The sequence below is a fragment of the Gymnoscopelus braueri genome, assembly GCF_963280865.1.
Source record: "Gymnoscopelus braueri genome assembly, chromosome: 3".
Lineage (NCBI taxonomy): Eukaryota > Metazoa > Chordata > Actinopteri > Myctophiformes > Myctophidae > Gymnoscopelus > Gymnoscopelus braueri.
In genome coordinates this window covers 28,076,635-28,091,127 of record NC_137612.1, presented here as the reverse complement: position 1 = coordinate 28,091,127, position 14,493 = coordinate 28,076,635, and the positions used below count along the sequence as shown (strand labels likewise).

The following is a 14,493-nucleotide window of genomic DNA, read 5'->3' as shown; positions in this document are numbered from 1 at the left end:
CTGTACCGGCGTCTCGTCTTCTTCAGACGTACTCATGTGAACGAACGGAACCAGTCATTTTATATAACTGTAAAAGTATACACATCTGATTTCATTTATTGCTGTCAAAATGTTGTCGTTAGGCGGCTTATCCGTTGCTCTGGTGCTTGTTTTGGTGCCAGGCAGCACTGAAGCACTGAAAGAGGGAGAGTGTGAAGGTAGGTTTTCTAAAGCTAAAGGTAGCTTCAGCTTTAGCTTGCTTCTGTTCACTTCTTAGTTCTTATATGTATGTATGGAATGCATTCATATTACAGAAGTGGTTTGCTACCGAGTAGGCCCGCCTGGGCTATATTATATCGAATTGTCTCAATATGACGGATACCATATGGATTACTGCCCAAGTGGATTTATATGGAAATTCAATATCGCCATATTGAGAATTATTGTTATTTTCATGGGAAAAAAACATTCACCTGAACCCCCTCTCTCTATTTGTAAGTTTGATTTAAGTACTCAAAGAAATGGAGGTACATTGTGCTTTGAGGGGAGTTTAGAGAAAAGGTGACATTATTATTAATAATATGAAGTTATGTTATTCTTATATTTAAAATCAAATTTTTAAGCCATTTCAACCAGTTCTACTAAGATGTATACAGTACGCATTATGAGTTTATGCTGTCCAGGTAACTGGAAGGTGAAAAAGATGCTTCACATTGGAATGGATGAGGGGCACAATCTCAGAAACTTCCTGTAACATACAGTATTAGGTTACACAATGACCATATTTAATCTGAATTGATAAAAAATGTGTTCTCATTAACAGGTCACAATAATACATAATATGTGATTCCCGGCTACAATTATATAACTGCTTAGTGGACTAGGAGGCCTCATTAAATCCTTGAAATTTGTAGCAGCTCCCTCAGGTGATAAGGATTAAAGACAACTATCTATTATTTTCTTGGTGATTATTCTATCAATTCATTATTAGATTCGAATGAGATTTCGAATATTTTTTATAATAATATATATATATTTTTAAATATATTTTTTATAATTGACTAAATCGATAAGTCTGACTAACCACATATTAAGTACTATTTTATACTCAGTTTAGCGCAAAAAATGCAGATGTACAACTTAAGCTCAGTAGCCCACAATGTGTCACTGCACATTGTGAGCTTGTAGATCTGCAATTCATTTAATTGTTTTATTAAAATCGATTGTCGATTTTTTGGGGGCTTAAAACAAAAGGTTTTTTGTTAAAAGTTTAAAGCAGCTCTTTAATAATCAGAAAATACATTTTCAGATAGGTGACAACATTTCAGCCAATCAGGAGAGAGTACCCATTTATCAGCTTCATTTTTGTAGTGTTCCAGTTCCAATTTTGTCTGCTCATTTCTTTGAGTCATCGCTTTGAGTTTCATCTGTATCCTGTCTGAGTTCTCTATCCTGATTGGATAAAATAGGTATCCTGACCTGAAAAGGCATTTTCTGTTTAATAAAGAGCTGGAGTGACATCAAGACCCCTGTTACTGAAGAAACACTCCATAGCAATGAGTACTATCAGAATATAGAGCTATTTAACACTTATTTTAACCAAAGAAAATCACTTACCCAACCTTTTAATTGTTGCACTCCTAATACGGATTGTGACCTTGCCATCTGCATTTGCACCCACTGGGCTACTGTAGTGTGTAACTTTAGCTTATAAATATAGGCGTAAGTATAGTGTACAAACTATCACCAGTAATATGAACATGCTGTACATTTATGAATGGATATGTAGAGTAGACTATTATACACTGTGGATAAAATAAGGCTGATACTACAGTGTATGCTAGTAGTTTCACAGTTGATATTTATGGATATGAACCTGATTCATATGAGGTTTTACTGGTTATCCGACCTTGTATATCTCTTTTATACAGAAAGGGAGTGGATTCTGGGAAGATTGTGCCAAGATTTGCTTACTTGTCTTAAACTAGTCTCGCAAGCCAGACAACTATTCCAACATCTTCAAATGCTACAACATAGTCTGTAACTACTCTGTAACTACTCCCCCCTCCCACCCTGAAAGCAGCACACAGGAAGCTGTCATCGTTCATCATTTCCATTCACAAAAATATATTTTTAAATATGTTTAAAATATATTTAAACATATCTAGGTTGCTGCTAAGCAGCAACCTAGACATGCTTCGACTAATTTACAGTAGAAAAAATGTAGGCAACTGCAGAGACTAAATGGAAGGGGGGGGGGAGCGGACATCCACTTTAACGTCTGCGCTTTTTCAGCGGAAACATTAAAAAAATAACCACACCAAGGTGGAAATAGTGGCACCGCAAAAAAGAAGCAATGCAAGATGAAGGCTCAGTGGCATATTCTTTTATTCAAGGCTATAGCGTTTTGGCCTCAGCCGTCCAGAGCAGGTTAAAAAGCCTGCTAGTTTTCCAGATGTATGGTGGAAGCATTTTGTAAAATGTGTGAGCCAACAGTCTGTCTCGAGAGACTAGCTTTATACTACTCTTTTGTCAACTTTCCTCTCAGGTGTTAATAAAGTGTTGTCTTCTCATTTGCATGACTAATTCTTTATACCTTTTCTTGTTTATTTCAGTGTGCGTGACCTTCCTGGGGAGGTTTTACCAGTGGCTGCAGGACAACAACGCAAAATTCACCAGTGCAGATATTGAGACGGCCTTGGTAAAGCACTGTAAAGATACCAAGGGCAAGGAGAACCGCTTTGTAAGTTAACAGTCTGACAGAATGTTCAGGTCATACAAGTAGCTTCATTGTCGGTTGATATTAGAGAAGTGGGCCTACAAATAAATGTTGCTACCGCAAACTACCACCAATTGTGGATTACCCTCAAGTAGGACTTTAAATCTCCAAGTGTTCCAGTGCTCAGCAGCAACTTGAGGCAAGTGTCAGGTGTGAATAATGGTATGCGTTGCTTTGTTTGCGAATGAGAACCTGGGTGGTCCTGGAAAAAGACCATGCACTGCACTTCCTTTGATAATTAACAAGTGCAAACAAAAAAAATCCTTTGTAAAATATCAACATAGTCAACAGCACTTATAATGACGGACTGGTTCAGTCGGTTAAACCAGTTTAATCTCGTAAACCAGATAAAACCGGCACAACCTTAGAAGTCAGTGGAAATTAACATTTTATTTTAAATATATGTCTTTCCAATCCTGAAAAGTTTACTTTTACAGGATACTAACTAACTAGATACGTTAGTCTGTAATTTAGTTAAGTACTATGCATGCATACAGCCAGCACAACATTGAGTAAAGACGGCACATAGATCCTCCAAATTAAATTCATACTTCCTAACACATGTCGGAGTGGCAGACCACTGGCAGTTTGTATCATCTTGTCCCCTGTGTTTATGTCTATGAGAAAGGCAGGCTGGGAAGTTGGGAGTGAGATAAAGGAATAAAGATGGACCAGGAGAGTAGTTAAAGTGAGAATAATGAACTGGGAGGGGGCAGTGTGACTGAGCACTCAAATGTTTTGTCTTTTTAAAATGACCATCACATCAATGTTGTCTCTCTGTTTGATTGCCGTTTATCATTGATTGAGCTACGTTCCTTATGTGAAACAAACTCTGTATTTATTATTATTATTATTACCACTTTAACCCAATCAAATTTTCTTGATTCCGTCCTGCATGGTCTCTAGTGTTACTACATTGGTGCGACAAGTGACGCGGCCACTAAGATTATTAATGAGGTTTCGAAGCCACTCAGCTACCACGCCCCTGTGGAGAAGATTTGTGAGAAACTGAAGAAGAAAGACGGACAGATCTGTGAACTGAAATACGGTACGTCCCCTGAGGCCGGTGGACTAGGCTCCTTCTTTGTTTCCTTCTCTTTTCCTTTCTTTCTTGCGTCTGCTTAGTTTTTACCAGCTCAATCCGTTTCTTGTGCTTTATCTTTTGGTCTTTCTTTCTTATGGTCTTTCTTTCTTATACCTGTTTCTCTAAATTCTCTTGGCTCCGTTGGTCTTTCTGACTCTTACTTGACATGTTTTTTTCCCCTCCCCCCTTCTGTTGTGTTGTGAGACATGATGTTAGTCTGCATTTATGAGCTGACAGTATTAGACTGTCATAGCTAGGATTGGGTAGCATTAATTTGAGTCTGTCTGTCTGTCTGGTCTGGTCTGTCTGGTATTGGAATCCTTTCAAGAATCATTTTTACTGGTATTAGAATTGTCAAATTTGAAATGATGCCCAGCCCCATGTGAAATGAACCACAAATGGCTCTGTTTGGTCATCATATCGGCATTAATGATCGTTTCTCAAAGAGTTCTTGCGTGTAAAGATATTTTAAAAGCACCAACAGTAATTTCCAAAATATCATTACGCTGTCTATTATCCACTAGGTCCTCACCCAGCTAAACATGATTGATCTCATGCATTTTTTATATTTCTCTCTCCTAACTGTCGTCTGTAGACAAACAAGTGGACCTGAGCACCGTGGACCTCAAGAAGCTGAAGGTGAAGGACCTGAAGAAGATACTGGAAGAGTGGGGAGAGACGTGCAAAGGCTGTGCCGAGAAGTCAGACTTCATCCGCAAAATCACTGAGCTCATGCCCAAGTATGCCCCCACTGCCGCCAAAGCACGGACAGATCTGTAAAAAATTCCCAACTATCTCATAACTTTTGGACTTTTTGGAACAGATTGCAATCCACCGAGGATTGGGAGAAGAGAAGGGAGGAGGTTTTTGTCTGTTTGTCTGTTCTTTTCTTGAGGTGTGCACTCATCCGCTATCACACACAGATTCATAAGTGTAGGGATCTGGTGTGTATGTACGCTGCCGACACCTGCTCTATGCTTTTAAGTCAAGTGTATCAAGTGTTCATAGCAGTCGGGGAATCATTTGGAGGGTCTGGTTGCGTATTTGGGGTGGAATTCATAGTTAATAATAAATAGAGGAAATTCATTGTCATTCCATTGTAAAGTTAGTCTCTCAGGACAATCGTGTTGGATCCCATCATTTTCAAATGCTTTTCCTTGAGTAGAAAATAAAGCGGATGTCCCGCCTCTCCCCCACTTACACTGTTTTCCTTGTGCATAAATAAGTTCCACTGGAAACCAAATTAATCAAAGCTTATCTGGCTAGCTGCTTGGCAGTAATGGTAATTAAAAATATATATTCTACACCGCAGTGTGATTGGTCAGTGTGAAAAAAAGATGTGCTCATCAGTTACAGAATAGCATTTCTGGAAGCATGTTGGCCCTCAGTATCATCTTCCTTCCTTTCTTTAGTAAAGCTAACAAAGCATGTATGCATGCTCCTCCATTGGACCAAGCCAATTCAATTTGGGAAGGTATGATAGAATACAGTTTTTTTTCTATCCCTAAAATGTTGGAATATATTTGTGCAAACTGTGTTCCCACTTGTGCTTACATCATATTGTTAGTTTTATTCTCATATTTTAATTCAAATACTTGATACTTGTCACTGTCATTAACTCTGTGCTCTCAGAAACTCAAGAAGTTTGAGCAAAAGTTACTTTTATTTAAAGTCTGTTGGGGTGATAGTTAAGTTACAGAATGGTAATTCAGATGTAAAATTAAATCTGCACCAAGTCTGTTTCCAGGGTAAATTGTCCTCACAGAAATAGATTGACTGAGCACGGCATGGCATATAAGTGTAAAATAAACTTAGACCTGGGCTTCCAAATGGTGCTCCTTAAGACCAGTCCACACCACTGCAACAGTCTTGTTGCAAGGAGTTGTGTTGGTGTGGACTGGCCTTTATATCTTCCATAGTCGATACAAGGCTGAGGTCATATTTATATTTCAAATGGGTCATGCAGTTTAAAATTATTTTATTTTCAGGTTTTTCTTTCTCTTTCTTTTTTAAACATAGCATTTATGTTTCCCCCTGAGGGTAGACCTTTTGAATGATCTATTACAGCAGCTCATCACGTAACTCACTGAACACTCACTTCTCCCATCCAACCACCCGTTCAAGGGGAGGATTTCGTAAAACAAAAGAAATCAGTTTCATATTTTCATCAGAATATTCCTCCTTGCTCCTCTCCATGAAAATTGTGATGACAAGAACTTTTCATACATTTCTAAAGTTGAGGAAAATTGAAAAGTTTTCATTTCCAGATCACAAAGATGGGACTGAAAATACATGTTTTCATGTTTCTATTTCAATTTGCATGCTGAAATGGTAGCACCGAAGGTTGCGCTGTCCTCACCAACACTGAATTCCACCCCTGACTGCAATGTATTTCAGAAGGGATAGATATTGTATTTGATGTACGCAAAAAGAAAAATATGTGCAACACTTGAAAAGACTTGATACAGGATACATTTGTAAAAAGGAAAAATACTGTTCTTTGACATCAACCTTTAATGTTAAGCCTGATTGTTTATTACAACTGTGCTACTACTATACTTTTTCATTAAAATATAAAAACATTGTGTCTTGAGTATAGGGTTGTCTCACTTGCCACTAGTAATACAGCATTTGTGTTAACTTCTTTGTACTGTTTAGGATGAACATCATTGTTAAAACCTGTTTTGGATGTTAAAAATCACTTTGCCCATTTTCAACCTTATCTTCATATTTGTCTTACTGTTCACTAATGCTCTAATGTAACTATTTGTGTACTCGCTCTGTGTCTCAGAGAGGTGAGCTGTGGCCAGTTCAAAAACCTGCCTACCAATCAATCTGCAGCCATTCTCTTCCTGGAAAGTTAGCATGCTGAAAGCATGCTACAAGCCATTAGTTCTAGCATTAAAAAAAAAGTAAAAATGTGTTTGAAATTACCAAACCTGCCTACCGATGATGTAATCGTGAGCAATTTTCTGAACTGTTCACAGCTCCTCTGACACAGCGAGTAGACTGAAAGTCTATAGCCAATATCTTGTAGATCTGCTATTTTCCCTTGTTGATCTGCTAGTTTTGCAGAATTTTGCCTATGACATGCCCTGGGATTAGGGATGCTAGAGTACATGTAGTTGAAGAAAAGTCTGTGTAAAGGCAATCTGGTATGGGGGGTTCTGTCAATGGGCTCATGAAGTGGGCACCTCCCACCACAGATGTTTCATATAATTAGGCCCACAAAATATCCAGAAGGCTGAACAGTGACTTCTTTCCCTGGGCCATCCTAGAACAGAATACCAATGAACCTATTCGACAGACGCAAGAAATGTACTGGAATTTGTTGTTGAGCTGATCTCGGGGATGTTGATGACTGCACATATCTACAACTTGTGTACATAGTATACAGTATATTTACTACAACATGGACACTGAGTCAACAACATTCCATAAGGGAACAGTGTGCGCACAATTACTCCACACATCCAGGCCTTTGGTTGAGTCTCTATGACAGTAGTGGCAGTATGACATGGCTGCTGCAGACAGCCATGGTTAGAATCTTGACAATACTGTTAAATAGCCTACTAGTGGCTATATACAAAATGCTAAAATGTGATTACTTATAAGCTGTATGTAATGGTGTAATGCACCCCAAATGTCTGAGGGTGTGGGAGTTCTCCTAAATATAGCTATCAGTAACAATTGAAAAATCCTTATAAAAGGTTTATTTATTTTTCATCTAGGGTAGGTATGGCAGCCTATCAGATATCTTGCAGGGACAGGTGCCTGATCAGTTTGAATGTTTTAGTGGTCTTAACATCTTATGATGCACTATTACAATTCTGTCCTGAAGTCACTGTGGCCTCACAACTTTGCCTTTACACCTAGCCTAGAGATTGAAATTGTAGACATTCAAAAATATGCTGCATCCCGGTTTGGTATATCTTAAATTATTTAAATTATTTAATTGGAAGTGATTTTGTAGGGTTTCAAATAAATCAACATCTCATTTTTCCTACGTCTCAAATTGTCTGGTTTTGTGGTGCCCTTTGTATTTTACATACATTCTACAGACAGCTCTAAATTATTATTATTATTCCATTTTACAGTAAATCTGTATGATTAATGCCAGGCTCAAGATAGACCATAGACTAGATTAGTGGTTCTCAACCTTTTCAGGCCATGACCCCCCAAAATGATCATATTTGAACTGGGGACCCCCCCACCCTGACAATTACTTGGAATTGTATGAGTTGAGGAATTACATTTAGTTTCACTCGGTTCCACAGATAAATATTGTGAAAGACAAGTAGATCGGCTTTCTTATAATATTAGAACATTTGGCCAATGTTTGACCACTTTTTATAGTATAGTTTTGATGCAGTAACGGTCTTTTTTCTTTTCTTTCTTTTTTTAGGTATTAAAAAGGTCTTAAAAGTCATTATAAATTGTCACTTCACTGTCATCTGGGGACCCCCAGGTTGAGAACCACTGGATGAACAGAATGGTTTGGGATTTGGGGGGATACGTAATGCGTCATGACGCACGCTCCACCGAACGTGCTGACGTGCTGACTAGACCCTCCCATTGGGGGGAGGAAGCGCACATTCCTATTGTCCAAGATGGCGGCGCTGGTGCAGATCCTTTGATGCTAGCGTGTTTTTAAATGTTTTTACGCTTTTATTTCGGAACACATGCAATCGCTCGGCGTCTCAATCGGCAGCTTCCTTTAACCGAAACGCCGCTCCGCGAGGTTAGTGTCGCTAACGCCCGTGGGAATCGGCTCACCGCGCACGGATTCCGTGTGTGCAGGCGGTGAAAAGTTTGGGGCTCCATCATCATCATCATCATCTTGTTTTAGAAGATGAAACGCCAGGCCGGGAGAGACAGGGACAGCAGTCCGTCCCGGGCTCTAGCCAAGAGGATCCGGGAACGTGAACGGGAGAGAGATGCGCGGAGAGAGGAGCTGCAGCCGCCGCCGCCGCTCGCCTTGCTGCTGGCGGAGAGAGAGAGGTATCACAGCCACAGGCGGAGCCGCAGCCGGGAGAGAGAGAGAGAAAAGCCCCGGCTGAGAGAGAGAGAGGAGCGCGCCGCTGCGGCCGCCGCCTTGGAGCTCCATCACCACCGGCAGCACGAGCTCAGTCTGCTGGGCCGCCCGCCCCTCCGGACCACCGCCCCGGCGGAGCTCCCTCTCCCCGGCGGCGGCGGGGGGAGACCCGGCACGTTGGAATACAAGACGCTGCTCATCAGCAGCCTCGGCTCGCAGGTCTCGGACGAGGACGTCGAGGACATGCTGTTTCACGAGTTCAAAAAGTTCGGGGACGTGAGCGTGAAGCTGGCGCACACCCCGGAGCTCGGCAGGATCGCCTACGTAAATTTTCGCCACCCGGAGGACGCGAAGGAGGCGAGACACGCCAAGTCTACCAGGTTAGTGCTGGGCGACCGTCCGCTCAAAGTAGAACCCATGTACGTTAGAAAGCGAAGCGTGACGCCGCCAGATGTGGGTTATTTGCCACTGCACGCACCCTACCCCTACCGCCAGCGATCCCTCTCGCCCCCTGGGCCTGGGGTCAGAGACATTAGAGACATCAGAGCCAGGCAGTATGCCTTGGAAAGTCTGGGACTCAGTAGAGAAAGAGAGAGGATCTTGGATTATTATGGAATGCTCGATGAGAGGGGGCGACCCTATGGCTTCCCTCCCATTCCAGTAGTAGAGGATTATAAACCTGAAGATGACCAGAGAGCAACTAGTAATCTTTTTATTGGAAATTTGGAACATAACGTTCAAGAGGTGGAGATAAGGATGAATTTCGAAAAGTACGGTATCATTGAAGATGTGGTGATAAAGCGCCCAGTCCGTGGCCAGGGCGGGGCGTATGCTTTTGTGAAGTACCAGAATCTTGACATGGCTCTTAGGGCCAAGGTAGCCATGCAGGGCCGTTTAGTAATCGGTGGCAACCTGGTGAAAATTGGCTATGGCAAGGCCAACCCTACCACACGGCTCTGGGTGGGTGGCCTTGGCCCAGGAACCTCGCTCGCTGCGCTTGCACGGGAGTTTGACCGCTTTGGCAGTATACGAAATGTTGATTACGTCAAGGGGGACACTTTTGCTTACATCCAGTATGAAAGTTTGGACGCTGCCCAGGCTGCCTGCGGCCAGATGAGGGGCTTTCCCTTGGGAGGCCCTGAGCGGCGTCTGAGGGTGGACTTCGCTAAAGTGGAGGAGAGCCCTACCCTACGTCCTTTACCACCAGGCTTCCAGCCACCTGTGGTGCCCCTCCCCGCCGACTACGAACTCCTCGCGGAGGGCTTTGGCCCGCACAGGACCGTGGAGCGTGAGCTGAGGGGAGTCAGGGATCGATTGTCACCTCCTGCCCTCGGCCTCCTCTCACCGAGGGAGAGAGAAAGGGCTCTGCTTGAGCGGGACTTTCCTGGCAGCCCTACCCGTAGCCTTGAGAGGAGGGCAGTGGGCAGCCCTACCCGTAGCCTTGAGAGGAGGGCAGTGGGGAGCCCTACTCGTAGCCTTGAAAGGAGGACAGTGGGCAGCCCTACTCGTAGCCTTGAAAGGAGGGCAGTGGGCAGCCCTACTCGTAGCCTGGAGAGGAGGGCAGTGGGCAGCCCTCCTCGTAGCCTTGAAAGGAGGGCAGTGGGCAGCCCTACTCGTAGCCTGGAGAGGAGGGCAGTGGGCAGCCCTACTCGTAGCCTGGAGAGGAGGGCAGTGGGCAGCCCTAATCGTAACCTGGAGAGGAGGGCAGTGGGCAGCCCTACTCGTAGCCTGGAGAGGAGGGCAGTGGGCAGCCCTAATCGTAGCCTCGAGAGGAGGGCAGTGGGCAGCCCTACTCGTAGCCTCGAGAGGAGGGCAGTGGGCAGCCCTAATCGTAGCCTCGAGAGGAGGGCAGTGGGCAGCCCTAATCGTAGCCTCGAGAGGAGGGCAGTGGGCAGCCCTAATCGTAGCCTGGAAAGGAGGGCAGTGGGCAGCCCTAATCGTAGCCTCGAGAGGAGGGCAGTGGGCAGCCCTAATCGTAGCCTGGAGAGGAGGGCAGTGGGCAGCGCGGTGGAGGCTTTTGGGAGAGGTGCCAGAGCAGCGAGGAGCCGCAGCAGGAGCCGGGAGCGCTGGCTGAAGGAGAGGGAGGAGAGGAGGAACAGGAGGAGGAGCAGAAGTGTGTCTAATGACAGGAAAACAGATGAGAGGGAGAGAGACAGAGAGAAGGAGAGGGGCAGGGCTAAAGTGAGAGTGGGTCCTGTGTCTCCTGATGCCAGCCCGGATCGAGCGCGAGTTCGAGCCCCCGACTCCACCACAGAACCCAGGGACCACTCGCCGGACAGCGGTGGAGGTGGCCTGCGACCCTCTGCCACCAATGAAGACGACTCCGCCGCCCCGCCATCCAGTCGCCACCACCATCACCACCACCACCATCACCACAAGAAATCCTCCAGCGAACACCTGAACAACCATCACCATAGGAACAGTGAGAGCACAACAGCTGCCACTGGCTCTCCCTCTGTGCACACAGACTCTCGCACCACCTCCTCTTCCTCCTCCCCCCTCACCACCCTGTCAGAATTTGCCCAGGTGCACCTCTCCAAGTCCTGGCATGGCTTCTTTGCGCTGAAAAACAGCAGCTTCCCCACAGACCTGTACCTGATGGAAGGCGGCCCAGCCTTCTTCAACTCGATGATGACGAGGGACAGTCTGAAGCCCCCGCAAGGCCAGCCCAACCAGCTGAAGATCGCCCAGCGGCTCCGCATGGACCAAACTCGCCTCGACGAGGTAACGCGTCGCATCAAGCAGGGCCGCCCCAGCAGCTATGCGATACTCCTGGCCATCCAGGGTCCCATTGACCGCCAGGCCCCGCCCCCAGAGCCCGGGCTCCAGGTGCGTTTGCTGCGTCACCTTGTGACCTATCTGAGGAACAAAGAGGCGGCCGGGGTCATCAGTCTGCCCGCCACGAAAGAGGGCGCTTCTGGGGCGATGCTGTACGCGTTCCCTCCCGGAGAGTTCTCCCAGCAGTACCTCCAGGCGGCCAAAAGGACTGTAGGCAATCTGGATGAGGAACACATGGTCGTTGTGATCGTCAGCGACACTGGCTGACTGACTGACTGACTGATTGATTACCTTACATTACAATGCACTGATGTGTGTTCGCACGCAATAGGGGTGCATATATACATAGTCACACACATATGGACACGGAAACACATGCATAACTGACTGAGAAGAGACTAGAGCTTGGGAACCTCTGCACAGACTGCAAATGTTTTTAGAGGAACGAAGACATGTTTTTGTTTTATCCTTTTACATTTTGAATAAGTCATCTTAAAAGCAGAAACAGCCATTCACACTACACTCTGCCTCTCTCTCTCTGGTGTCGGTTCGGGTTGTCACTTCCATGATGAACTGGAGGGGGAAAATGTTTTCCTTGGAATGCTGGGAAAGTTAGTGATCAAAACACTTCAAGGTGAGAGGATGTTCATAAGTGTATAGGCCTGCTGTACTTCACCATTGTTTTTGTATCTTAAAACCGTTAAACACTAAATCCGAGGTGGTCTCATATATAGGCTTTGTACTTGTTTATTTGTTTTATTTTGTTAATGTTTTTTGTATGAAAAAGAGTAAGACCAAGTTGTTTGTGTATATACGACTATAGCAGGCTTATATGCCTGATTTAAATGTGGTTGTGCGGTGCATCATGTCGCACACCAAAAATGGGAGATCTTACAAGCTCACCACGAGTCACAATGCATCACAGTGCAACTCGTTGTAAGCTTGTAGATCAGCTATTTTTGGTGTGCGACTCCAGTGGGCAACTATGTATAAATCAGGCTTTAGGATGTTGTAGCCTATTTGATATGATTGTACTGTATAGCAGGGTGGGAATATTGGTGCCAGCTCCCAGTCATATGCTGTTAACTTTTAACTTTTCAATATTATGAATTTGTCACCAGTAAGATGTTCTTAGTACTAGTATGTTACTAGTTTGTTTGGTCTACTGGCCATTGGCCACTATCACCAGTTTAAACTGCATTTCTGAGGAGGTATTTTTGGAATGCACCAGCTACAGTGGCCGGTGGGGCTCAGGAACTGAATTTCCACCCTCCTTCCACCTTCATCACTTCAACTGTACACTTTTATCAATTGAACCATTCCAAGTTTTTTTGAGGTGCAAGTGTCTGTTGCATGCAAGAAACAAAAAAACGAAACAAAAAGTTATTTTATTTTTTTATCTGGGGGAAAAAGACTTCCATCTCTCAGTGAGCGATTCTCAACTGAGGTGTTATTTTGAATATATCGAGGCAGCATTTTAATGGTTCTTGTAAAACTGGCTTAGGGCTGCAATGGGTAATTAAACTAATGCATTTAATCGATGATAAAAAATTATTGATTTAAATAAAATTTAATAAAATAATCCCCCAAAATCGATTAATTGAAAAGGTAATCAATAGAATATTCACTAAGAATATAGCTGATAGTTATAGTTGCAGCCCTAGACTGTTTGAAATGTTACTGCTTGTTCTGTATGTTTATTGTTTTGACATCTGATTTGAATACAACCATCCATTCATCCATCCATCCATCTTTCTCTAGTTATTTAGCCAACGGTTGAGCCTCAAGAAAGCATTTTATTTCTTGCCTTTTGCTGCTGTTTACCCCTAATATCTCAGTCCTAACATCATCCAAAGGAGTATCCAAGTGTGAGAGGGAAACATTTGATGTTTTTGTAATTGTTGATTTGAACTACTTGCATTAACCTGAGGTGCACTTGATGTATTTATGCCAGCCTCTCAATTTGCCTCAAAAGTCAAAAACATACATGCAGTCAGTCCAAATCAAAGCCATCTTATGTATTCCCAAAAATGTTTACAACAGTTTTTATGTCTGTATTTCATCCTTTCCCAAATACACACGTTGAACTCATGTATTAGGAATGGTAGGTTGGTAACACTATTTTCTATTTTATTTTCTGTTGCATAACACTCACTTTTTTCAGGGGAGTAGGATGCACATTATAAACCATCTGAGCGAGGTAGAATAGTGTAAAGAATAGAAATGGACAAAACACTTGCTAATCTGCATCCATGCCCCTACATTGTAATATTAATGTGGAAATGAATATTGACTCTCCAATTTCTTTTTAGCAAACAACTGCCGCTGAAATATTGCCTTTGCCAGTCATCTCATCACACACACACACACACACACACACACACACACACACACACACACACACACACACACAGTGCTGATGCCTATTTACATTAGGTAATTAAAGGGATACTTCACTCTCGGGCCAGGGACACATTTAAAAAAAATATTAAAAATAAATGAAAAAAGTTATGGAAAATTCATGGCCCCCTCACGCATTAGTAGGACACTCTAATGCGTGAGGGGGCCATGAATTTTCCATAACTTTTTTCATTTATTTTTAATATTTTTTTAAATGTGTCCCCGGCCCTAAAGTGAAGTATCCCTTTAAGGCTTTATTTATTCTTAATTGTGCACTGGTGTCACACACTGAAAATAGCCTATCTACAAGAACTTGTGGTTGTGGTGCGTGTCACCTGCACGCAACAAAGAATAAATAAGGCTTAACTGCATCAAATATTGGTTGTCAGTCATCTTGGCTGAAGCAGGCATTTGACCGATTATTAATCTTAATGTGAA

The 14,493-nt window shown here is 43.5% G+C and overlaps 2 protein-coding genes across 3 annotated transcripts; both read left to right on the top strand.

Moving 5' to 3' along the window:
* manf (mesencephalic astrocyte-derived neurotrophic factor) lies at positions 1-6,427 on the top strand. Of its 2 annotated transcripts, XR_013932935.1 has the most exons (5): positions 1-197; positions 2,595-2,722; positions 3,665-3,806; positions 4,438-5,367; positions 5,475-6,427. XR_013932935.1 is itself a non-coding variant. In XM_080424383.1 (4 exons), the coding sequence occupies exons 1-4, from the start codon at positions 110-112 to the stop codon at positions 4,620-4,622; spliced, it is 543 nt and encodes a 180-aa protein (XP_080280509.1). In that variant the 5' UTR covers positions 1-109; the 3' UTR covers positions 4,623-6,427. The 2 variants fall into 2 exon arrangements, 1 of the variants encoding a protein (XP_080280509.1); XM_080424383.1 differs by having other exon boundaries at positions 4,438-6,427.
* Positions 6,428-8,460: 2,033 nt separating this feature from the next.
* On the top strand, positions 8,461-14,089 carry rbm15b (RNA binding motif protein 15B). Its single transcript, XM_080424378.1, has one exon. It carries the CDS (start codon positions 8,695-8,697, stop codon positions 11,920-11,922), a length of 3,228 nt encoding a protein of 1,075 aa, XP_080280504.1. The 5' UTR covers positions 8,461-8,694; the 3' UTR covers positions 11,923-14,089.
* Positions 14,090-14,493: the final 404 nt, after the last annotated feature.